The sequence below is a fragment of the Fusarium keratoplasticum genome, chromosome 1 (genome assembly GCF_025433545.1).
Source record: "Fusarium keratoplasticum isolate Fu6.1 chromosome 1, whole genome shotgun sequence".
Lineage (NCBI taxonomy): Eukaryota > Fungi > Ascomycota > Sordariomycetes > Hypocreales > Nectriaceae > Fusarium > Fusarium keratoplasticum.
The window spans coordinates 4139618-4164892 of NC_070529.1; the positions used below are offsets into that span (position 1 = coordinate 4139618).

The window sequence follows — 25275 nt, forward strand, 5'->3', positions numbered from 1 at the left end:
TCCGAAATAACACCCAGAGTATTCGCCAGAATTCTATGCCAGCTCCTGGGCTTTTGGATTGACAGACTCGCCACCTGCTTCGGCGATGACAGGTTTACCACCAGCCTCTGGAATCACGGGGTCACCGCCAACCTCAGGGATAATGGCTTTACCCCCAGCTTCTTGGATAACAGGCGGCTGATAGCCAGGAGCCAGTGACTGCTGGTCAGGGTGCAATTGCTGTCCAGGAGGCGGTACCTGATGGTAGGACGGGCTGGGACTCGGTGAGGCGTAGGAAAGGCGAGGGTCGTAAGGAGCATTAGGGTCAGTGTGGTAGGCGGGATACTGCTGGCCACCCAAAGCGTAGGGATTCTTGTTGTCGTAGTACCCGGCTGCGCCCTGGGGTATCTGGTTGTAACCCCCAAGGCCGCCGAGACGCTGTGCGAGAGTTGGTTGGTAACCTGGAGGGTTCGGGGGTTGCCTCTTGCTCCTTTGGCGTAGGATAAACCAGAGAAGGATGCCAGCAAGGCCAATGGCACCAACACCGCCCACGACACCGCCAACAATTGCTCCCACGTTCACCTCCTTATCGTCTTTGCTGTCTGAGTCGGCATCACTGGTAACCGTAGCGGCGGGTTTGTCGGTGCCGGTAGAAGCTAAAAAGGTGCTTGAAGGGTCGGTCAGGACGAGCTTGCTGTAGGTGACCTTGCTTTTCTGTGAATTGTAGGTGGTCTCAGCCTTGAGGGGACTCGAAAAGTTTTTACTGTTACACCAGTAATCTTGAATACCGCCATCAAATGTGATAGTATTGCAGTAAGGGTTCTCAGTCTCAGTGCTAGATTATCAGTCAGTTTACAGTGTACCTCAGAAGTGCCGTGCGAGGTCGTCATACCACTTCAGAGTGAACTCGTCAACAGCACAGCCATCGTCACATTTGCTCGAACTGTAGAACTCCTCATAATTGACACAGCTCGCCCGGGTCGCGCAACCGTCCTCGTTGCAACAAGCAATGGCGCCAGAACGACTCCCCTCGGGAGTGATGAAGATGCAAGGCCTATCCGTGTCATCGCAGACAAACGGAGCACCGAGTCGACCGGAAATATAGCCGCAGGTGGCATCGGGGGCGACAAGAACAGTCTTGGGGTCGTCTTGGTTGGCTCGTCGGAAGAATTCATGAAGTTGCGGAGGAGTGGTGGGCGCTGGGCTCACGCCGTCCAAGGCGAGCGCGACTATGCTGGTAGGGTCTGGGTAAGCTAGATGCCTAGCATTGGCGGTGACTGATAGAGCCACAACAGTGGCAGCGAATTCAGAAGCCTTCATGGTCCCCGCGTTTGGCTTGAATTCTGCTCTCGACAAGCAGTCAAGCAGACCAAGAAGAGCCAGGCGGAGGAACTGGAAGAAACGGGGCTGGGGCAACGGCCGCCAGCAGGCATGGGAGAGTTATAGCTGGACATTCTCCACCTCGAGTCGTCACTGCTCGACCGTCAGGGCTAATTAAAGTGATGAGAGATTCCCAGGTTCCATCTGTACCGATGCAGACACCGGGGTAAGCAGTAGAGTGGGCCAGGCATATGGTTGGCAAGGGCTTCCAGGAAGCTCAATGGACAGAAACACCCGGTTCCCCTGGTCGTTATTGGGCTTGAGAACGCAGGGTCAGGGTCAGCCTGTCTCGACGGGTGAGAACTTTTGGTGCCAGCTCGAGGAGAGGTGATCCCACACTGTGGCTAGCGCCAGAGCAAAAGGCTATTGCCATAGTCGTGCTTCGAATCCCTTTACTCGGCTTGTTCCAACGTCAGAGCGGGTAGTTGTTGCCGAGAGATGGACACCAACTGAAGAAACAACACAAGATGGCCCATGGTGTCGTCCACATCCACATCCACATCCCCATGGGTGTATGGACCGCCAGTGGGCCGGCCACGCACAGCCTCCCAGGCCCAGTCGAAACAAGCCAACCTGCGAGTCTCTAGCCCCGTAGGGCAAAGAATGGTTACGCCAGCCATCCACGTCCGAAAATAAACCCCTGCAGCTCATCCACCATCGCCTTACCCGAGCCCGGCGTCAGCACAACGACATTGTAAGGAGCCGCCAACTCTCTCTAGCCTGCATCATCCGTGACACGCCGCTGGGAGGCGGGAGTGCCGGGGTGAGAGGTACAGTAGCCAGCACATCCTGGCCCTACATGATCCCTCTCGTCAGCAACTTTCAGCTTCCCAGTCCTTGCAGCATATACCCGTTTGCGGAGCCTGCATATGGGTACCCGTCCAACCAATACCATACCACAAGAAACTGGGTGCACCAAAGGCCTCAGCCTTTTGTCGTTGTCGCTGCAGTTACTCCGTCGTGAGCAAGCTCAGCCTCAGAGGAGGTTACCATGTGGCGTTGGAGCATGGATCGGCCGTCGAATGCTCCGCGCGTCAAGAGGTCAGCCCTAGACAAGATTGACAATCGGAGCTTGGATTGGAGAAATGAAGAATGCTTGGGCCGCTTGAGGGATCCATTTCGGCTGGTTAAGGTACCCAGCCAATCATCTGCGGCTAGCTTCATCCCGCCAGTTGAAGGCAGTCGTCGATAGCTTTCCTGCGACATCATGGTCAACATTGAGTTGCTCAAATTCAACTCATCGAGAAGCTCTTTGTTATCTTCCGCGAAATATATGACATCCATGATCATGTTTATCATGGAGACGCTGCACTGGTGTAACAGTCGAACCACCGCGTAGTTGAAACATAACGCTGGGGCCCACGCCCTATGAATTATAGGCTACCTACCAAGCATGGATCAGTTTTAAACTCAAGTTACTCAGCCTTCATCAGCTCCCTATGACCCGATGCCATTCCTAAGCATCAACGGCCGTCTCCAGGTCTGCCCATGGAGGAGCGTTGTTTGTGGCAGTATTGACGCCTCCCCATGATTCGAGGTCGCTGGTCAGACCGGCATCGGTGCCCGTTCCCCTGTCGGTCGTCGGTTCAGCAACCCTCCCTGGCAATCATAGTCGCAAATTGAGTACAAAATCGGCGTAGCTCGTTGATCCCAATGCACAGTGTCAACACAGCACCCCCGACCAAAAACCAAATATGCGACCATGTGAGCTTCAAGGAATCCAACGATACAACCGGGATCGTAATTGCAACCATGGCGACACACCCGTATTCGATGAACCTGAATAGCGGACGCTGCGTCATGTCGAATAGCTTGTACTCAAGCGTTCGGGCTACACACACATCAGTTGCGAGTAACGGGAGAGAATTGACAGTGGTGGTCCATATCTGGAGGTACTTCAAGGCCATCTCCAAAATATATGAGGAGGGATACTCCTATGGCGATTACCAAAGAAAAGAAGAGTATGAAAACTGGAAGATAATGAGTATGGACAAGCGGAATCTCCCAGGGCAACTTTCACACCCAGCAATGGCCGGCACGTCTCCCTAGCCCGCGCTATCGGTATTATTGAATCGATGATCCATGGCGATATCGATTCCAATACGTCGTGTTTAGAAACTGATCAAGCGATTGATTGATGGTGAATGGTTGGAGATGGATGGTTGTGAAGTGGAGCAGGCTGCTGCAATTGGTGGTTGAAATAGGCACTCGCCTTGGGTGCCTTCTGCAAACGCTAAAGTGCCAGTGGAAAGTGCTACACCGTGAACCGCGCCTTTCACAACTCAACACCAACGCGTATAGACTTGGATAACCCAACCGACGGCATCAATCAGCATCGTCGAGATAGAGAAGCAGCTGGAAAAGGAATTTCTCTGTAGTTTGCCAGATAATTAATTCCATCTGGCTCAGATCGAGGACGTGCAAGCTCCCTGTGGGCTCAACACACGCCACCGACCTCATCTCTACAACTTCATCATCTCTCTTCCTCTCACTTACACTCACATCCTCCATCATCCTCATGACAGACCTCCTCCAGATTCTCCCCTCCTTCCCTCTCCGCCCCTTCGCCGCTCTCCTCCCAACCATCGAGCACAACGCCCTCACCACCACCGACCTCCTCACGCTCCACCCAGCAGACATCGCCAAGCAGACCAGACTACCTATTCTCGACCTCAAGCGCCTCATCGCTGCCGTCCAGGCTTCCCTCTGCGACGACATCACCCCTCAGCAACCGCTTCTGGACCCGGATCCGCCTCCTAGCGTCATCAGCACTCTCGACCATGGCCTTGACGCCGCTCTGGGCGGAGGCGTGCCCGTTGGTGCCGTGACCGAGATCACCGGTGAGAGCGGCGCCGGCAAGACTCAGGCTCTACTCTCTCTTTGCCTCGCCGTTCAGCTTCCTCCGCCTCACGGGCTCGGCCGCCAGGCTCTCTACATCTCAACCGAGGCCGCCCTCGCCACAAGCCGCCTAGCCCAGATGCTCAACGCCAACCCCATCCTCCAGCAGTATGATGAAGATGCACGCCCCTCACTTGATGCTATCCACAGCGCCGTCACCCCGGACTTGGAAACTCAAGATCACATCCTGGAGTTCCAGGTCCCAGTCCTCCTCTCTCGCCACGACATCGGGGTTGTCATTCTCGACTCGGTCGCCGCAAACTACCGTGCAGAGTTTGAGCGTCAAGGCTCCCACGGCTCTAACATGGCCGCTCGCAGCGCTGAGCTCGTTCGTCTGGGTGCCCTCCTCCGCGATCTAGCCCGTCGGCATGGCCTTGCCGTCGTTGTAGCCAACCAGGTTGCCGACCGCTTCTCCTCCAGTTCGGCCCTCCGACAGCATGCCCCTAGAAGCAGCGGCGTCCCGGAGAGTCCGCTGGCCTCACGGAGCATGCCTCCTCCTCCCTCCATGAACCTCCCTAGCACTCCATCATCCTCCATCCCCTTCGCTCTACAGGACCCGGACGGCCCTCCTCCTCCGCCTGCTCTGATGCTTGACCATCAACAACGCTGGTTCACTGGCTGGGGCGATGATCCTCATGCCTCTTACTCGCTCAAAACGCCCAGTCTAGGCCTTGTATGGTCCACACAGATAGCTTGTCGCATCGCCTTGTTCAAACGACCCGTCTATGGCCGCTCTAGGCAAGCTGCACCTATAGACGCAGATGACGATAGTGACTTGCTGGCACCCACTCTGAAGGGATGGCGGAGGTGGATGAAGGTTGTCTTTGCATCACATACCGCACCCACTGGCCAAGGACTCGACAATGCAGTCGAGTTTGAAGTCACCATGGGTGGACTGAAATCGGTCGACATTAAGAAGGCCAAGAATAAGCGATAGTCTTTGATATGATGGGAAGGGGGCCACCAGGATTTCTTGCTTCTTTTTACCATGGAGTTCACAGGCACATACAGCGCATTCATGATGCAATGGATACCACGTACAATAGACACCAACACGAACCCCAGGAAGAATACAATCATATATCGATACTTCAAATTTCCCCATAAGAATGCTTTCTGTAAGGTATACAAAGATCCATGACTCCATTTCTCATGCATAAAACTCTGCCCAGCTCCCCTCTACGTCGGATGGGGAAACTCATCCTCCATCTGAAGCCGCACTCCTACATTCATGCTGATGAGCTCCTGCACAAGCAGCTTGGCCGCGTACGGCATCGTCATCTTGGTCACCTCCCTCGTGCTCTTGCATGTATGGCAGTAACCCTTGTATCCGAACAGACCGCACTGCTGACAAATATCAATCTCTGTGCCGTCCGAGCTGATCATGAGTCGTTCCAGCAGAAGCTGAGAGGCGCCGTAGGCGATCAGACAATCACGCTCCATTTCACCCAGACGCAGACCACCTTCTCGGGAACGACCTTCAGTGGGCTGACGTGTCAGGATGGCCTTGGGACCTCTGGATCGAGAGTGCATCTTGTCTTGAACCATGTGCTTCAGGCGCTGGTAGTAGATGGGACCGTTGAAGATGTATGCCTCCAGCGGCTCACCTGTCACGCCTGATGTGAAGTAATCCTTGCCCTCCCACGAGAATCCGTGGTCAACAAGGACCTTGCTCATCTCCTCAAGCGGGTGCGATCGGAAGGCATCACCAAATCCGTAGTCGGGGCGGCCATGGATAATGGAGGCCTTGCCCGTCAAGCACTCGAGCAGCTTGCCGACCGTCATTCGAGACGGGAAACCGTGAGGGTTCATGATGATATCAGGGGTCAGACCCTTGTCAGAGAAGGGCAGGTCCTCCTGGTCGACAATGATGCCAACCACTCCCTTTTGGCCGTGACGAGACGAAAACTTGTCTCCCAGCTCTGGACGACGAGTCTGTCTGGTCTGGACCTTGATGACTGTAGTGTCCTTCTCTGTCTGGGATACCATCACCTTGTCAATGTATGCCGGATCGGCAATACGGTACGAGACTGAAGAATCGCGGTATTCGCTGGGTCCTCGATCCATTCCGATGCCGGTGCTTGTCTGGTCAAGTGGTGTTTCCTTCTTGATCATGGCCTCACCATTGTGGATTCTGTATCCCACAATGGCCAGACCATCGTCATCGAGACCCTCATGCTTCTTGATTCGTTGTTTGACCTTGCCTTCTTCATTTTGGGGATCGCCGATGCGCTCTCGGCGACCATTGGGGTATTTTTGCAGCTCGGTCGTGTATTTGCGGAAGACTTGGCAACGTCCAAATCCTCTGTCGATCGACGCCTTGTTCAGAACCAAAGCATCTTCGATATCGTATCCAGAGTACGACATGACGACCACAGTCGCGTTCTGGCCTGCGGGAAGTTTATCATAGCCGATGAGCTGGATGGTCTTGGAGATAACCATGGGTCGTTGAGGGTAGACGAGTGTGTATAGTAGAGTGTCGATTCGGTTGAACTGGTTATAGGCGATGGCACCAATGGCTTGTTTACCCATAGCACATTGATAAGTATTACGAGGCGATTGGTTGTGGTGGGGGAATGGAATCAGTCCTGCAACTGCACCCAGGATGGTGAACGGCTCAATCTCCAGATGGGTGGTACTTTGCGTTACTTGGTCTTCGTAGATGGTGATGAGGGCGTCATTCTCCTCGTTCACATCCAGGTACTCAACGACGCCCTGTCTGAGGAAATCATCAAAGGTGACTTTTCCAAGTTGAAGTAGTCGAAGGTGCTCTGGCTTCAGCTTCTGTTGCCCATTCTTGACAATGATATAAGGACGGCAAATTCGACCTTCATCAGTTGCGATATGGATGGCGTTGAAGTGTGTGTTGATGTTGATGCCCACGAAGGGAGAGACACCGCCTCTTCGTCGCAATGTCCTGAACCTTTGTGCGAACCTCTTCGGGTTCCGTGTCAATGCGAATGGCGTACCATTGACATGAATGATGTAGCTCCCTTCCCGGTGCATCATTGAACCAGAGAATTTCTCAATAGCCTCAACTTCCTTGTCGATCGTCAGGATAGTCTCCTTCACGGGTCCTTCCTCGACATTTGTAGTGATATGGGTCATCAAAGCCAAGTTCTTGACCAGACCGCAAGCTTCTCCTTCAGGGGTATCCGAAGTGCACAGCATACCCCATTGCGACGGTTGGAGCGCACGAGGACCTGAGACCTTTCGCGTCTTCTCGAACTGACTGCTGATTCTTGTCATCATACCAAGAGCAGCGATATAACTGAGCCGACTCAGGACGTGGGTCACACCAGCTCGGTTCATGTTGAATCGCTTAACGCTCCAGTTACCAGTTTGGATGGCCCGGTTGATTCCTATTCCGATAGTGTTGGCATGATTGCTAATCATGTGAACAGCATCCAGGGGAACTGCGCGGTTGTTCTTCTTGAGGAATTTATCGATCGACATCTTGACCTCGACAGTGAAACGCTTGAACAAATCTTCAAAGAGGAGAGAAAGAAGCTGGCCAGCAAGCTCAAGTCGCTTGTTGCCGACAAAATCTCTGTCATCGACCAGCTTGGGGTTGTGGGCAGCCATGAGGACCTTTCGGGTCATCATAGCCACGTAGATAGCTTTGGGATAGAAGTCGAGCTCCTCGATGGGAACATGGGCAATAACAAGGTTGGCAAGGGCGTCGAGACCTTCTTCGACATGGTTGCGACGCACTTGAGGGCCAAACTGACCCTTGCGCGATCCCATCTTCACTCTGGCACCGATATACTCTAGCGCCTGGTGCTGGGTAAAGATGCCCGCTTTTGTCGCCTCGTCAAAGTTGACCAGAAACTCGTCTTGGTATCTGCCATCAGATCCCGCAACAAGCTCCATGATCTCCATGTCTGATTTTCCACCAAGCGCCTTGAGGACAATCACGATGGGGATTCCCTCCACAAGGACGTTGTGTGTGAGGAGAATCCTGTCCTTCTTCAGGGTGACATAGGTCTTCGACTTTCGTTCGTGGGTGGAACTGGTAACTGAGGCGGAAATAACGTTGTTCTTCTCGTCCGCTTCGACAATGACACGGTTCTTGCTCAGTTGCTCCTGGATAAGAATGACCTTTTCCGTGCCGCCGATGATGAAGTAACCGCCCGGATCAAGTGGGCACTCGTTCATCTCCTCCATCTGGGTATTGGTGGCACCACCGAGTCGGCACTTGGAGCTCTTCAGCATCACAGGCATGCGGCCCAGGGGAACGTTCTTTCGCACGATCCTCTGCTTGTCTCGAATGTATTGGATATCGACGAGGATTGGAGCGGCGTATGTCATATCTCGGAGACGGCACTCCATAGGAGTGACATCGGTGTGCGACTTAGCATCTTGCCAGTCCTGCCGTCTGGGGCGATCGACTCTAATATCGGTGAATCTGGGAAACTATGTCAGTACAGTTCGATATCGCGATATGTCCAGGACCTACTCAAGCCAAAAGTTGCTATCCACGTCGCTGCGGATGGTCCGGTTGGCGCGAACAATATCCTTGATCTCTTGCTCGACGAAGAAGTTGTACGAGTCGATGTGCCTGCGCCTGGTGTCAGCATTGCAGATCGGAGCGGCCGGTTATTCTGATTCTATCCAAAACTTACTGCTTAACGAGGCCTGCGATCAGTTAGCATCTTTACCGTCAAGCATGATGGAGGCTGCTTGCTTACCCTTGACTTTTAGGAAGGCTGGTAGAAGCTGGAATTTATCCTCCTTGGTGGAGATGGGATCCGTGAGCTTCTTTCCATTGTAGAAAGGCTCCAGGAGGGCCTCGAATCCATCGTCTACCAAAGGCATCTTGATGGTCACCGCGAGAGACACATCTATGGCGGGAGAGTCGGGCTATTGTGTTGCGATGACTACTTTTTTTCAGGCAGCTCGCGACAGCTTCGCAAAAAGTTCTTGCCCCGCGGTCGCAGGTGGAGCCGTCCCGGTCTGTTGCGCCGCGGTGGGGGACGAGCGTCAGCGATAAGATAGTGGGTCACGTGCATCTCTTCAATTCACTCTCCGGGCTACCCTAGGTACCTACCTAGGTAGGTATGCATGGAAGTTGAGATGGTCGGGGACCAGCTTTATTCCTTACGTATTATATCAACGCTACTCCTCGGTTGTCCTAGGAATTCGAGCGTCAGCAAAACCTCCCCTAATTGCCGTAATATTCACCTGTTGAGTTATCGTTCGCCTACGAGTTGCTCCCACGTTCGCACACTCGCAAGTTGTAGTTACCCATGCGGCTAGATGATATCTTCCATATGGATTCTAACATTTACACCCAGGTCTGTCTGCCCATGCTTGCCATTTTACCTTTCCAGCCGTTTCCCTCACTGCTCTTGAAATATGCCGGCTAGGACCGTACGAGGACCCATTGAGTGGACGAAGCCTGCATGACATGATGGGCTGCCCCGGCTCAGGGTGGATGACTTACATCTAGACGCAAGGGGTCATAGCCCACAGTGACGAAAGCCCCGGGAACAAGACATACGACACATCGCAAGCCAACGCGCAAATATGCCAAGGACCAAGAACTATCAATGATCAGTTGGCCGTATTCGGCCCTAGGTCGTCAAATCCAAGCGATATGGTTGGCTTCAGGGTAGGCGACGTTGTGCATTATGGTGCAACAGGGCTCGACGGAGGATCCCCGCGCTAGGATTTCGCCGGTGCGGGGCGATGCAATGCTCGTCGACTGTTTTGCAGATTGCCTGGCCAAGTAAAGGTTGCAGAGCATCGAGCCAGTGGCGTCTTGAAGGTGGTTCGAGGAGTTTTGACAGGTTCCTGGTTACCAGTTGAACTCGTCTGAGGGTTACCATCATGCAGCTCGTGATGAGTAGCCATGTGACGAGCACGTCTCAGGCAGAATCGACACCAGATCGGTGATCTAGTCAGTGAATGAACAATGTGAGTCGCACTCGAGGCATCAGCGTCACTCGAAATATGCGCAATAGACTAGAAACCGACAACCAACAAACCGCAGTTGTCTGGACTGCGCGGGGTGACTTATATCTCCGGCATCGCTCGTGGGGTTCAGCTTTCGCACATGTCGAGTTGACCAGGGCGGCAGGGATAGCTATGAGCCTGTGCAGATATTCATCTGCAAGGCACACACATCTAAAGCAAGCACTGCGGTGCGGCTGCTTTTTCGAACAACGAACACTGTTTCTCTGCCTGCGAGATGAATTGGCATGTCTTTCCCAGCACGTTGCCGACACAGACACTGGTCAACGACGAGGTGAGCACGCTGCGGCCCGCGAATGTAAGGGTCCAAGGAGATTTGGGCTGCACGGCGGGCACGGCGGGACGAACCAACAACCTCTGGCTTGGCGCTGGCAAGGAGCCCCTCTAGCGTGACTTGATCGGACCCTGACTCCTAAGCTGCGACGTAGTAGGGTGGGACGGCAGCACGGCTAGCCTGACGGGCCAGTCGTAGGGGGCGGACAGTAAAAGTCGGTGAAGGGGTTGAGCTCTTTCGAAAGTGAGGGGGAGAGAAGCGGGCACCAGCCAGAGAGGAGACAGAGGAAGCAAGTGGAGGATCTTGTCAGGTCTTGCTCGGTTGTTAACAAAAGAGCGCGTGCTGTTGGAGTCGACCAAGCCACTGCCGAGTTGTAGTTCGATGAGGCTTTTTGTCAGAAATGTTTCAGGATGAGGACGCTGCAGGAGATGGCTCAAAGTTGAGATCGCCAAAGAGCTTGCGGCTCTACTAGGCCGGAGCAGGGTTCTAACCTAGAGCTGCAATATCATGTAGTGAGCATATCATGTGTGTTATAGCTACCAAGCAGCTGTGGTAGTGCCATTCGCAACAACGTCTGGGATCAGGGCAGGCCGATGGCCGCCGGCAGTGGCCAAACTAGCTCAACCGCACCCCATGTGCAACTGATGCACCCAGCCTGGGCTGCGGCGGGATTGATAACGGGGTGGTGGATATCGCACCGATCAGGCCGAGGGACGACCAGGCTCTGTAGCCCAAGACCGACGGGCGGAGTCACAACAATCCTCGTCTCGCAAGCTTCAATCATTGGAGAGAGGGTGCAAGTCAATTGGCTGGAATGTCGCCGATAGTCGCGAGGCGCTACTGCGCGAGATGTGAGGGAAGAACGAAGCCAACACGGACCAAGACAGTGGTCGTTCAATGACCTGTCCCTTGTCTGCTTCGATTTAGCAGGAGATGCGAAAGCGCCAAAGATCCATGGAGCCGTCAGATTTGGATCCCATGCCCAGCCACCATGGTGTTTGCGCTTTCAATAAGATAGTTGAAGAGGCAAGTGAGTTTAGCCCAGAAGGCGCCGCGTGGAGGAATTGCCAGGAGCGGTGAACGAATTAGGTGATAGATCGTCATGTGTCAATTGTTTGTGGCGGATGGCTGGCTGTCAGACGGACAGCTATTCTTGAATACGGACGGAGTGGCAATCCTGACAGACGATGATGCTTGCCAGGCGGCTAATAGATCAACGGCTTTGGAGGCAGAGACAGCACAGTCACAGTCACAGCTGTATGTCTGAGCGAGCTTCCGTGTTGGCGTTCCTGGTTGATACATCAAATGGAAATCTGGGGACTTGTTAGCTTAGCTTCTGCAGTCCAATATGGATTTTGGGTGACGTGCAGGAGGAACAGCCAAGTAGACACACCAACCAATGAGCGAGGGAGACTGGGAAGATGGGGATGCGCTCGGTCCAAGCCTTGAGAGTTGTGCGTGTGTGCTTGTCTCTGGACTCGCCAGGGGGCACGATATTGATCGCTTGACATGTACTCCGAGGGGCTGGACAGGTTGATGCGATTGGGGCAGAATTCTCGTCGGCTGGCGCGCAGATAATGTTATCCTTACCTGCTCAAGATCTCGCCATCTCCCCGGCCTAAAGAGACGGAACGGGTCTTTCGGGCTATGCGCGGAGGAACCATTGCATTGCGTCCAAGGCAGGCAGGCAGGGCCAGTGTTGCCGATCCAGACCATGCACCATCCCGGCGCCTAGGCCCGTCCTGTCGCGATCTGGGGGGCACTCGAGGGTGAGGAGACAGCGTGCTGGGGGTGGGCTTCAGCTAAAGACCGAGCCGAGATGGCTGACAAAGCTGCGCGATCTTGCTGCGATAATAGCTGGGAAGGTAGGTAGCTGAGAGGGCTGGACTTTCCTCTTGCAGGAGGAGGTGATACACGACATGGATGGCAAGGCCACACAAGACATCCATTGTTGTGTCTTACAACGGCCAACCATTCAATTCGGAGCATCAACCTCCATACCAACATAGTTATGGGTGCCGAGGCCTGCAAAGATTGGCTGCCCAGTAAAAGTTCACAGCCTTGCGACTCCGACAAGCAGGAACGAAAACTCCGGTTGTTTCAGCAAAAATCCTCGTCTGCGGTCATTCTTCGACCGTGGACCTTTCTCCCTCCAATCGATACAACCCCGGACAGGTGGCATCCATCGAAAGCCACGCAGCGACGGTTCTTTAGGCGCCCGCCCTCGGTGACAGGACTACTGTGCCGCTGCCAGGGACCGTGACAGGCCCAATGCAGGAATCCCTGCAACCCTCCACGCTGTTGTCGGCCTGCACTCCGACGCACGGTGCGATGCGATCCAGCTGCCTGTCTCTCGTCATAGCTTCTGTCGAGTGAGCATCAGGCTGGACAGGGTGGCTTTCGACGTGTCTACAATCTTCGTTGGTGGCCCTTCAGCCCAACACCGGTATCCGTGGAAGGGGAGTTATCCATGTCTGGATGCCCATGCAGACTGCTGTCCGGACCCGGCATTTCACAAGAACGGGCCGCTTGCTAGCTGATGTGAATGTCTCAACAGCATGCGGCGGGCCCCTCAGCACATGTCGGGTTCGTACCACTCTCTGCCAGCCCACAACCCACGTCGAGGGTATTGAACTGGATCGGGCTTGTGGGAGTCGACAGCAAGTTGAGGTTGGCGGTAAAGTGATCTGCGTTTTATACCAGAAAAGACTCTGAGGAGTAGCAACAAGGATCTGACCCATACTGCAGAGCCTCCTAGTTTTGCGCCCAAGAGAGCCCTCATGCTTCTGGAAAAAGCCTTGGGGACCCATGGATCCATCATGCTTGAGAGTTCTGGTGGCCGTTGCCTCAGAGTGGGCATCATGTCTCCTCCCTTCCCATGGAGCATTTTTGCTTTTTCCGGTGCCTGAGTGCTGGTCCCACTAGTGGGCTTGTTAGTGGCCTTTTTGGGCGCCGATGACCACGGACGCGGCGCCTTTGGGCACTCTAGTCAGTTGTGTCTTGTCTTGTCTTGTCTTGCGTGTGTTTGCCTGCAGTAAAGGACGGCGGTACGACGCTGGACCCCACAAGCGCCATTTCGATTATCAGTTGAGGGCAAGTAAAGACGAAGCAAGAGGCACTCATGCTTTTGTGAAAAACTAAACGACGCAGCGAGTTTGTGTCGGTGGCATTTGACGGTTTATTATTGAGGCACTACGTCGTGTAGGTACCTATGAAAGAGAGTACCTATATTGTTCAGCGAACAGCGTGTGCTGCGGCGACCCGACTGATAGACCACATGCACAGGTCCATCAAGGAACCTGGAATCGACCTGAGGTTCGCTGCACAGAAAAGAAACTTTGGCTTCCCCAAGCAACCCTTGCCCTGACCTACCTGGCCTAGGACCGGGTTGCCGACCTGATCCCATATCCCACTTTCTTCCCCTGGGTCTTTGTATCCTGTTCCTGGGGCGCATTGGATTTCTCTTCTCCATGCCATGCCATTTATGCCATGTCCTGGGCCTGTGTCTGAACCCTGCGTTTCTGGTCCCCCGCCAAGGACTTGCCTCAACTGCCTGCTAGTACATAGCACCCTGGGCTGGCGCCCACAAACACGCGCAACTCCCCACGCTGACGCCGACGCCAAACATCCGCCCGCGTTTCCCATCCCATCCCATCCTTTTTCCTCTGGCCTCGGCCAAGTTTTTCTTCTCTTTTACTCCTCCTGCCCCATCGCTATCTGTCCCCCTTCTCGCCCTTCCTCCCAACCAGCTTGTCGCTCCTGGCTCTCCAGGGCGCGCTGTGAGAGAGTAAGCGTGTAGACGAGTGTACGGAGCACCTAGGAAAAGCCCGAGTGGCCTTGTACGATTGTGTACAATTTCGTGTCTGCGTCATCACCTGCTCGACCTTTACGCCCACTCAGAGCCAGATTTACTTGAGGTTGGTTCATCTTTTTTGTCCAGCTTGTCTCTTGGTCGGGGAACTGCTTAACCCGACCTCCATCCCCTTCCACTCCCCTTCCCCAAGACGAAAGAAGGTCTGCACTGGCTCTGGTATATGGAATAGTGTCGTTGTGCTGCCACTCTGTCTCTGTCTTGCAACTCCTTGTCGTTGTCAGTCTTGCTTCCCATCACAGGGGTGAGGAAGGAAGGGAGGGCGGCACTTGTTGCTTTCCGACACGGACGCCTTCAACTACGCACATCCCACCCACCGCCGCCGCCGACGATGCACACGCGGGTAGACGACAACACGCATCCATGCCTGCAACACACACGCACGCACACACAAGCATCCACACCCATGCTCGCTAGCTCCGATGAGACGGCGAGACAACCGACGGGCTTGCGCTGGCAAGCCCTACCTGACACTAGAAGGCGATTTGCTTGAAAGACGACGAACAGAGACAGACGGAGTGAATAGCCATGACCCTTTCCAGCTTGAGACCAAAAGCTTCTGCCATCGTCCTGAACACCAACACCCCCTAAATCCCACCTGACCTGGCCTCCGAGGTACCTGTTCACCTTACGCTTTGCATGTTCCCCAACCAAGGCTTCAGATCCTGAATCCTTTATTCCCTACCTCCCGTACCTTGCGTGCGAAGTCGTCGTCCCCCGTCAAGAGTGGCCCGTGTGGCCTCAAGCCCCATTCATTGCTCATAAGCCATCCATCCATTCATAACCCGTCGTCCATTGTCCATCCAGCTCAAGGATGGACATGTACCGACCGACACAGGTACCCGCCGACCTACCCATGACACCCTGCTTTGAGTCCGCGGCTGGCCTATTACCCAGTGACTTTAGCCCGGGCGTCCCTCCTAAGCCCAGAAGCCCATGGGCCCCCCTACCTGAAGTAGCCCGGCTCCAAGTAACCCCCAGGCCCAGTGCCATACCCACACTGACCGCGTTCACCCCGCCTCTCAACAACGTCCCATCGCCTTCGCTTCTTCCTCTACCTACCTTACTCTCCCTCTAAGCGCATTTGCTGATGCTCTTTTGTTTCTTCTCATGTCTGCAGTATTATAGACCGAGACCGCTTGCCAATTCGGCGTGTACCACCTTGTTTCTATTAGCCCGCCATGGACGACCTGCGATTCCGCTCCCAACAGTCCCCTAGGAGCAACGACTCGCCAATGAACTCGCTTGTCTCACCTCCTTGTAATACCTCGAGAATGCCCGGTCCTCAAGTCCCATCCCACGTTGGCGCTCACGATCATCGAAACAACCTTTCTCGTCGCTTCACTACCGACTCGGGTCGAGTCCCTACACTCTCTTCCTTGAACGCTATGGCTTCTCCCCAGCGAGGCCCCGATCCGGGCCAGGATTACAACGTGAGTGATGTTTGCTCGACTCTGCTGCCCGTAAGGCGCTCTGAGATCCTCTCCGGAGCCCGAATCGCGCGGCTGCGTCGTTGTTGCCCTCTCGGCTGGAAGAAGCGCAAATGCTGACATGTCTCGTGGTAGACTATGCACAAGGTGCAATTGGTATGTTTCCATACGCCGTATCCCGACCCGGTTTGCCTGCCAAATCCAGTCGATTCCTGAACCTCGAGTCCTTGTTTCCAACCACACGAGACCGTCGATATCAATCAGCTCAGAGACCGGGATCATTTAACTAATATCAGAATCAGATAGAGAAAAAGAAGATGGAATATGAGCGAATTCGGGAACAGAGACGGCGCTTCGAGTTAGAAATGCAAAAGCTGGACCAGCAGCAACGGCGCGAAGCCATCGAACTTGCTCAGATGGAAGAAGAGATGGGTCGATTGGGCGGTCATCAGTCTGAGCCCACCACACCACCCGAATATCGCGATAACTCTGGGTTTCCCTCCATTTTCTCCCGACCGAGCCGATACTCGATGTCCAGCTTGACCTCCCCTCCAGGTCTCTTTAACCGCCCTGGCCGCTCCGGCTCGCAACTTGCCTCTCCTCAGTCTGGTATCATGCAGGGTCGTTTCGGATTCGAGGACACCACGACGCAAATGCCTTCTCGCTCTGTGCCGACTACGCGGCGGAACAGCGACGATGAGAAGGAAGAGGCCGTTCGCCAAGACCCCAGTAGCCACCGGTCAACCAATGCGTAAGTGATATGTTTTCGTGCATGGTGATTTAGTATCTCGGATTTTGCGTCTGCCTCAAGCGAGGAGTTGCTCTCAAAGTTGCCATGGGCTAGAATGCCTGTGAAAGAGACTTGTTTCGTGCTTCAAAGCGCGCGTGTTTCATGAGAGATGATTCGGTTGGAGAGTGGACTTCCTTTGGCCTTGGGATTTTCGCTATTCGTAGCGTTGATAACTTGGTCTTGGGTTAAAAGCGCGAGACTATATGCATCGTTTCCCAGCGGAAGCCCTTGCGACTCTAAGCGCTGAGTCGTCTGTGAATCACTCTCAACCACGATGTTCGAGGATATAAGAACTCGATCAGTGCGAGTCTGCTCCTGACTTTCTCCTCTCGACTTCCCCCTTCACCCTTAACCTTCAACCAAACGTCATCTCGCATAGGTGCCAGCACCTCCCCTCAACACTTCTCTACCTCCTTTCTTCAGACATCTCGTTGAGATATAACCTCACCTTCTTGGGAAAGACTCGGCTGCTATTTTGCGGCATTCTGCAACGTTTCCATCCCATCTTTTGCTGAAAGCTTGCGCGGATTCCTCAATTTGGCCCAGCAAACTGACCATGTCTTCGCCGGATAGGATCAACCGCTATTCGATGCCGGTGACTCGCTCGCGTACCGGGTTGTACGACGTTGGTCTCGATCAGACCAACACGACTCGCTTCCTTTTTGGTGACGATGAGCCAAAGGCGCTTGGACACGGTGCGGCTCCTGACGAGAACTTCCCGACTCTTGTTCGTCGCGACGATCAGATTGTAAGACTGCTTATTTTCTTTTTCTCACGCCTATCTGCCTTTTCTTGAAGCACAGATTGGATGTGGTGGCTGTCTGGTGAGAGTCTTGATCTGGGGGCGTTTGCAACTCCATGCTCCAGCTCCGAGACTCACATACAGGCTCCACATTTTTCTGCCAGTGCTGCTTCACCTGTGCCTCTGCTTCTCTTGCTATTGTCTTCAATTCACCCTCATGCATTTTCCCTTTCTCACCTGCATATGCACAAAACCCTGCGCCCCTCTCCTATTGTCCCTCTTCCCTTATTCATTCTCGAGATTTTGAGCGCCCTGATTGTTCATCAGGCGCAGCTTTTTGCGGAAGTATCAAAGCGAGTATCCATCACAATACCCCCGAGTGCTACCTCTCTACCATCGTTTGCCTTCTCTTCTGACACACTCCGTTTCGCCCAGCTATCTGCATCTTCGGCCGCCTTAGATCTTGCCCTGTCCCCGTCTCCAAACCCCGAGACATCCTTATCCTCCAGAGGCTGGAGCCGTGTTGTTAACCGTCACCGACCTCAGCAGAGCTTGTCCTCTATCAACGGAGGTTCGGGTCAAGTCAACGACCTCGCAGGCCTTAAGAGTCGACCTGCCGCGTTCCGCCACTCCCTCGACCTCAAGTACATCTCGGAGAACGCAGTCGAGACTGGTCCAATCATGTCTTCGCCTGCGAATCAGAACATGGCCAGCCCGCCTAAGCTCCAGAGCTCGTTCTCTGCCAACGATGTCCCCACTGTTAAGAGCACTGCGACATCGTCTATGATCAACGCGAACGCCAACGTCAATGCCAACAATCACGCTCAGCAGCACTTCCACAACCACAATGCCAGTCTCGGCCGCATCCCTGCTGGCGCCATCCCTCGTGGCCACAACCGTGAGCTGTCGGCTGAAAGTGTCGCTGTGAGTCGCGAGCAGGCCACCACCTATCCCTCGATTCAGTCGGCTCTCCAAGCCAGTGCTGCTCCCTTTGGTCCTAGCACTACCACCGCCGCTCCTCCCACCTCGATGGTCTCCTCCCCTGCTGGCACCCCTGCCGCGAACAACAACTTCAACAACGGCAACGGCAACGGCAACGGATTCTACCCTGTCAATGGCTATGGGGCTCAACAGGGTGTCGCCCATCCTCCCGGCGCCTACAACGTTAACATGATCGCCAACGGTATGCAGCATATGAACATGAATGGCGTCAACGGCGGCAACATGTATCCTCCTCAGAACTTCAATGGCTACAACTCGCTTCCCTACAACCAGGGCAACCAGCCTCGTGACAGCCAGGCCCGTGTGATTCAGCACCGCCGCCAGCTTGACAACGAAGGTGAGCTTTTCTAGTACAGTACCTCAAGACACAAGCTAACCTCTCAATACAGCCATGTCCCGCTACCAGAACATGCCTCTGGACTCCTTTACTGGCCAGATATATGACTTGTGCAAGGACCAGCATGGTTGCCGCTACCTTCAGAAGAAACTTGAAGAGCGCAACGCTGAGCAGGTTCATATGATTTGGCTCGAGACCAACCAGCACGTCATCGAGCTCATGACGGACCCATTTGGTAATTATTTGTGCCAAAAGCTCCTTGAGTTTTGCAATGACGACGAGAGGACCGTCTTGATCCAGAATGCTTCGCAGGACATGGTGCGCATTGCCCTCAACCAGCACGGCACGCGGGCACTTCAAAAGATGATTGAGTACGTGAGCACTCCTCAGCAGGTTCACCTCATCATCGAGGCGCTCCGTTTCCGAGTTGTCGAACTCATCCAGGATCTCAACGGCAACCACGTCATCCAGAAGTGTCTTAACAAACTCACCGCCCCTGATGCCCAGTTCATCTTTGACGCAGTCGGCAATAACTGTATCGAAGTGGGCACTCACCGACATGGCTGCTGCGTCCTCCAGCGCTGCATCGACCACGCATCCGGCGATCAGAAGCTGTGGCTTATCCAACGCATCACTGAGCACGCTCGGGTCCTTGTCCAGGATCCCTTTGGCAACTATGTCGTCCAGTACATCATCGACCTGAACGAGCCTACTTTCACCGAGCCCGTCGTGGGTATGTTCCAGGGATGCATCAGCCAGCTGTCCCGCCACAAGTTCAGCTCCAACGTGATTGAGAAGTGCCTTCGGTGCGCTCAGGCCCCTTCCAAGGATATGATTGTTGAGGAGCTCCTGGGCCCCCAGGAGATGGAACGCCTGCTCCGCGACTCGTTTGCCAACTATGTCATCCAGACCGCCCTGGAGTACGCCACCCCTCACCAGAAGTACCTCCTTGTTGAGTCGATCCGTCCTATTCTGCCTCAGATCAGGACCACCCCCTACGGTCGTCGCATTCAAGCTAAGATCTCTGCCTTCGACAACCGCGGCAGCGCTGCTTCTAGCGGGCAGGTCACTCCGGCCGACAACACCCAGGGCCAGATCCCTCTCCGTCCTTCACACACCCGCGGCATTCCCTCCACTGGCCCTATGATGCAGCCCAACACTGTCCCCAACGGCCCTATGCCCGGCATGGGGAACCATGGTATGCGTCAGAACATGCCCGGCTACCCACCTAACCCCGCTATGAACGGCCAGGTGCCGGCTGCTGGAGCCCATATTCAGCAGCCTCACTACGGACAGAGAGCTCCTGGCAACTTTGCCCAGCCGGCCCCGGCAGCCAACGGGACTGTTAACAGCGCCGTAAATGCCGGTGCTAACATCAACGGCAGCGGTAACACCGGCGTTCCCGTCAATGCTACTGACAACACGAGCAGCGGCGCCAGCCCTGCTAACGGCAAGGTAGCTGGCGGTAACAACGCCATCGAGGCCGAGGAGCCTCAGTGGCTCTAAACCCGACTTGTACTCCTCCACAAGTCTGCCACTCACGGCAGGGTACGGCCCGATTGTACAATGATGCTCATTATGGTTTTCGTCGGATGTCGAGTGGGCGGCGTGTTGTGTAGATGGATGCATACATGCATGCATCCAATGCATACACAGCTACCTATGGCACCGTCATGATTTGACGATTTTCTTTTGATCTCTGTTTCACTACGCCTCAAAATCACAGCCAAAAGGGCGCAGGCCCATGCGATCTCTTCGAAGCTGTTGACACGACAGCGGCAGAGCTGCTCGTGTGTACATTACCAGAAGGGCGCTACAAACTACAGCCAGATGTCTTGCAGCAACGGCACCTTGTCTTCTGCTAGAGGAGGGAATAGCAGCTTGCACAGGAGCGTCAGCAGCATAACAACAGGCGTGTACATGTATTTGGATCGTAAGATCCTAACCAACCAAACCTCGGCATAGACGACTCGGTTCTTTTTAGCTTTTTGTTTTCACTACCTTAGGTCTTTGCAATTTCGACTCCGGGGCGACACATGTTTTTGAACGAGGAATCTCGACACGCATCATCACTTGCGATATGGGACTTGAAATTAGCATCACTCACGATTTACGTCAAGCTTTCGGCATGATCGTTTACGATATACGCGTACGGTTTTGACAAGACACTGAGTGTTCTTCTCTTTCCTTTCGACACAGGACTGCTTCTACAGCCTCGATGGACCTAGATGGTCAGATTCTGATTAGGCGAGAACTTTTTGATGCCGAGATTATCCTGGCTGCTTTCCGGTCCAGCCCCTTTCCAACTCACCCGGACCATCCATACAACTGGTGTGGCGGGGCCATGGGAAAGGTCAAGCAGTATCTGCGATATTCTCGTTTTTTACTTTTTTCGTTTGGGTTGTATGACTTCAGGGACAATTTACGGTTGCTTTTCATTCGGGGTTGAGGATATGCCAGCTTGCTGGCCAGACAGAGGACGGAGAAGTTGCCCCCCGCCTGTATTTAGATAAGGTCTTTGAATCCAGGGTTCGCTTTTACTTTTTTTTATCATGATGTCAGTGATGTCTCGAGTGATCTTTACACACAAGCGTACACTGTACGAGATACCGAAGCTAGAGGAAGAAGGGTTGGTAGGAGGGTAGGTTAGGTCAACGGGGCCATCAGGGGACGCTGTAGAGAGGGAACCGTGTCACCCACCTCAGCAGTTCTTAGATCGAATTCGGGTTAGAGGGCGAGGCAGAAACACCCACCATAGATGGAGGGTTCCTTATTAAATCTCGATTGCATCTTTCCTACTTCCAAAACTACTTCTTCACGAGTTATTCATTGTTCATCCTTGTGACGTCTCTAAGAGAGGCCATCAGCCAGAACCATAAAAACATCTTTTAACACATGATGGCATGAAGACCGAACCGAACCGAACACCGCAACACGTCTCCTTGGGGAGTTGGCATAGCACCTTGATCACAGATAGAGAATGCAATTGGTCAACTTGCCCAGCATCCTTGCTTGAACAGATGTTCTAGACCGCCACTGCATTGTCTCAGAATAGAAAAGTCATTGGATGTGGAAAGCCTTGAAAGACTTTTGCGTGGAGTACATGGCCCACACTTGTCGACATAGGTAGTCACCGAAACATCAAGTTTGTGGAAAAGTCGAGCCAACCCACCGCCTGGGAGGCCAGAGGAAGTTGTGGAAGAAAGACTTCAAGACGACTCGGATTCTGATTCCGTTCCTTCGTCCATGTGGCATCTCACAGAGTATCACCGAAACATGCACATTGTATCAAGCAGACGAGGAAATCCAGCCGGAAACCCATATTTTTCATCGTATCGGAATTACTTTGATTCCATTTTTTGCTACCAAACAAGGTTCCCGACTCCCCAGAGTCCAAGCATGCAATGCCAAAACCAGACCCAGCACTTGGAAGAAAACGTGTAGTGTGCGCCCTCCGAATCGCATGTACCACCACCCAGCAGTAAGAGGCCGGGCGTTTATCGGTATCGCCACAGGGACAGGGTGTTGTGGCGCTTCCAGGTCTTTCTGCGGCCGGCCTGGGTCTTGTTGTAGCGGTGGCCCTTGTTGAGGCCGCGGGACTTCTTGCCGGTAGCAGTGAGGCCGCGGGCCTCACGGTGCTTGTGGACGGGGTTGACGATCCAGTTGATGCGGGGGTCGATGCGGATGGCCTTGTGCTGGGGGTCGACGAGGATGACCTCGTAGTACTTGTAGGTGGAGTCCTGGTTGATCCAGTAAGAGTTGAGGACTCGGAGGTTGGCGCAGCGGCGGCCGACACGCTCCTCAGCGGTGGCCTTGAGGGATCGCTGGTACTTCAGCTGGTTGATACCCTGGTTGGTGGGCTTGCCTGTTGATGTGTCAGAAGAGTCTCATCCCGTCAAAGAAGAAAGTGACTGACCATAGGTGGCACCCTTGGGGGCAGGGCGCTTGCGGCCACCACGGCGGACACGGACGCGGTAGATAACATAGCCCTGCTTGGCCTTGTATCCGAGGCGGCGAGCCTTGTCCAGACGGGTAGGGCGAGAGGCGCGGTGGATGACGTTCAATTGACGGAGCTATATTGATGCACTCTCAGCAAACGTTCAACGAGTGTATAGCAGAGACGGGGTGAATAAACACCCCGCTCCCGTCCCAGGCCTCCTTCTGCGTAGATGTATGCGTCTCGATCTTGATGTGCGTCCATCTCATTGTCGGTGAAGAATTTCTTCTCCTCCGTTGTTGAGAAACGCACAAAAAATTTCGACACCATCGGATACGCGAGGAGGACGAGGGAAAAACGAGAGCGGGCGCCGCCGTCCACAGAGAGTTGGTGATTTGGTTTAACGTACTTCCCAGCAGCGAACTCGGAGGAGGAAGGCGATGACATCCGACTGCTTCTTCTTCTGAAGCTCTTCGACGTACTTGAGGGCACCCATCTTGGCTGTTGTCGGCGACGCAGAGCGCACACGTTAGCAATGGAACAGATTGAAGGCAGAAGCTTCCAGCGACAGAGAGAAGAACGAATGCCTTGATGCTGGAAGGGAGGGGATCACAAACCGGCTTGTGTCGAACGATTCCTGCCGTGTGGTTAGTAGAGGCGAGTGTGTCGAAATTTCGAATGTCACAAAGTTCGAGAGAAGGATAAAAATTGAGGGCACAGTTTGTGGGTTAAGCGACGCGCTAGCCCTGACACGGATTAGCGCGATAGGACTTGCCCCTCAGCCCCGACACAGCGTGTAGCTGAGTCATCGAGGTGAAGATTGACCCTCACCGAGAATTGCCTTTGCTCACCGACCTCATTGTCTAACACCGGATAATTTCACCGCCGCTTATGAATTGGTACCCGCCCAGGTTTGACTAAACTCCTCTCAATGAACCGGGATATACACCAGGCCGATCATGTAAATCTATTGTGTGGTGGGGAGAAACTTCAGGACGCCTGTAAATGCCTTCAGCTGCTCTTGCGCCGTCTTTCCCCATGTCTCCTCCGGCCTCTTCGGGATAGCATCCTCAATGAGCTCCCATGCCAGCTTCTCAATGTCGCTGGCGTTCTCTGCGGGTTTGGCTGGCAGTGCGTGTAGATCAGGCATGATGGCATGATTGACGATTTTGGATGCCATGTTCAACCCCTGCTGGCCCAAGTTGTTCAAGTCCTTTGCGTCCTGCTCCCAGTGCATCCAGGTTGGCGCCTTGATGCCGGTGTCTTTCTTGACCAACCTCTCGTAGCCCTCAACCGTGTTCTGAAGCTCGTTGAGCGTGTTGAGCATGAGATTTGGAAGGCTTTGAGGGCTCTCCTTCTGTGGCGCCGACGAAGGGCTCATCCAGGGCAGAACAGGCCCGAGTTCTGAAGACAGCTCCTCCTTGAGTATGTTCTTTTCGACTTGCGGTCTCTTTCACGTTGGCTTTTTAGTCAAGCGAAGAATAGGACAGTACTCACGGACGCGTCTTCATTTCTTTATTGATGAACTTGATGAGGTCGTTTCCTCGGTTCTGAATCTGCTTCTTTGCATCGCCGACGAGAATCTTGCGTCTCTTGGAGGTGCCGACACCGTCGCCTAAGAGTTTCCTGTGAATATGTTAGCAGCCGGAAACTGCGGTGAGGTGCGGATCAACCACTACAGACCCTCCATCTGCTCCATTCGCCGCGTTCTTGCTCCTTCCTTGTTTTGCGGTTCCTGCAGTTGGCTTTCTCGGGGCCCGAGTCGTTTTCTTCGGAGCGACATCCTCCGTGTGGTTGCTCTCTGCTCGCGACCTTAGTCAAGGCTATATGTAGGGATTCGCTGGTCTCACCAGTAGCAGATGCCTTTCTCTTTCTAGTCTTGGGCGGCATGATGAAGCGAGCAAGGGGGAACCCAGAGCAACGAGGTTTGCAAGAAAAGAATTGGAAGTGAATTGAGATTGATAGAGGTCTTGTGTTGATGTATTAAGTGCTTGCTATGTGATAAAATGGCAGGTCGGAGGGGTGGTGCGGAAGGTACGCGGAGGGAAGGCATGACCTCGTTGCTCTTTCCCACTCTGCGAGATGCAAGAGTCCGACATCGCATGGATGCCAGCCAACTCCCATCATTCATCACCATTGACTACGGCAACGCACAACCTACCTTGTATGATCACATGGATGTCAATAACAACAACAGAAGCCTGCGAGCCAGTTTCACTCAAGTCAAACCAAATCACCACTTCACTGTCACGGAACAAGAAGGCTCTGCACCAGGTAGATGGCATCATACAAGCAAGCACTGGGCTTCCACTTTAACCTCTATCACATAGCAGATCTCATTTTCATGCATCTGAACCAAGAACCCCTAAAGAGACCCCCCAAACTGGATAATAGGACGAAGAAGCAAGCAAGTAGGTAAAGGAAATCTTTGTCATACATGGTCCCCAACTATATCCCAAACACGTCCCTTTTTGATCGCATATTAGTTACAGCCGTGAATGCGAAAGCCATGGATCTCTCTGTCTATAATCTCAACCTGTGAAGCAAAAACCATTGCGTGCCTGTCATCTGTCTTTCCCCTTCCCCTACTCCCTGTCGTGAAAACGGCCGTTGGATCCTAGATCCTGAGTAGTAAAGTATCGGCAGAAACGAAGTAAAT

The 25275-nt window shown here is 53.9% G+C and overlaps 6 protein-coding genes across 6 annotated transcripts; 2 read left to right on the forward strand and 4 right to left on the reverse strand.

The window, feature by feature from the left end:
* Positions 1-33: 33 nt before the first annotated feature.
* NCS57_00124000 (uncharacterized protein) lies at positions 34-1359 on the reverse strand (the record flags this gene model as incomplete). The annotated part of the gene is made up of 2 exons (XM_053051310.1): positions 872-1359; positions 34-814 (listed from the first exon to the last, which is right to left on the reverse strand). The coding sequence occupies exons 1-2, from the start codon at positions 1297-1299 to the stop codon at positions 34-36; spliced, it is 1209 nt and encodes a 402-aa protein (XP_052919825.1). The 5' UTR covers positions 1300-1359.
* A 2518-nt stretch (positions 1360-3877) lies between these two features.
* Positions 3878-5194, forward strand: NCS57_00124100 (RECA-2 domain-containing protein; the record flags this gene model as incomplete). Its single annotated transcript, XM_053051311.1, has 1 exon — positions 3878-5194. The coding sequence occupies one exon, from the start codon at positions 3878-3880 to the stop codon at positions 5192-5194; it is 1317 nt and encodes a 438-aa protein (XP_052919826.1).
* Positions 5195-5436: 242 nt separating this feature from the next.
* Positions 5437-9075, reverse strand: NCS57_00124200 (DNA-directed RNA polymerase subunit beta; the record flags this gene model as incomplete). The annotated part of the gene is made up of 4 exons (XM_053051312.1): positions 5437-8665; positions 8717-8818; positions 8883-8895; positions 8949-9075. The coding sequence occupies 4 exons, from the start codon at positions 9073-9075 to the stop codon at positions 5437-5439; spliced, it is 3471 nt and encodes a 1156-aa protein (XP_052919827.1).
* A 6484-nt stretch (positions 9076-15559) lies between these two features.
* NCS57_00124300 (PUM-HD domain-containing protein) lies at positions 15560-20185 on the forward strand (the record flags this gene model as incomplete). Its single annotated transcript, XM_053051313.1, has 6 exons — positions 15560-15811; positions 15944-15964; positions 16111-16559; positions 17172-17346; positions 17668-18679; positions 18732-20185. 6 exons carry the CDS (start codon positions 15560-15562, stop codon positions 20183-20185), a joined length of 3363 nt encoding a protein of 1120 aa, XP_052919828.1.
* Positions 20186-22176: 1991 nt separating this feature from the next.
* NCS57_00124400 (Ribosomal protein L15) lies at positions 22177-23112 on the reverse strand (the record flags this gene model as incomplete). Its single annotated transcript, XM_053051314.1, has 3 exons — positions 22177-22544; positions 22596-22752; positions 23026-23112. The coding sequence occupies 3 exons, from the start codon at positions 23110-23112 to the stop codon at positions 22177-22179; spliced, it is 612 nt and encodes a 203-aa protein (XP_052919829.1).
* A 471-nt stretch (positions 23113-23583) lies between these two features.
* NCS57_00124500 (uncharacterized protein) lies at positions 23584-24506 on the reverse strand (the record flags this gene model as incomplete). Its single annotated transcript, XM_053051315.1, has 4 exons — positions 23584-24064; positions 24114-24242; positions 24300-24417; positions 24467-24506. The coding sequence occupies 4 exons, from the start codon at positions 24504-24506 to the stop codon at positions 23584-23586; spliced, it is 768 nt and encodes a 255-aa protein (XP_052919830.1).
* Between the last annotated feature and the right edge of the window lie 769 nt (positions 24507-25275).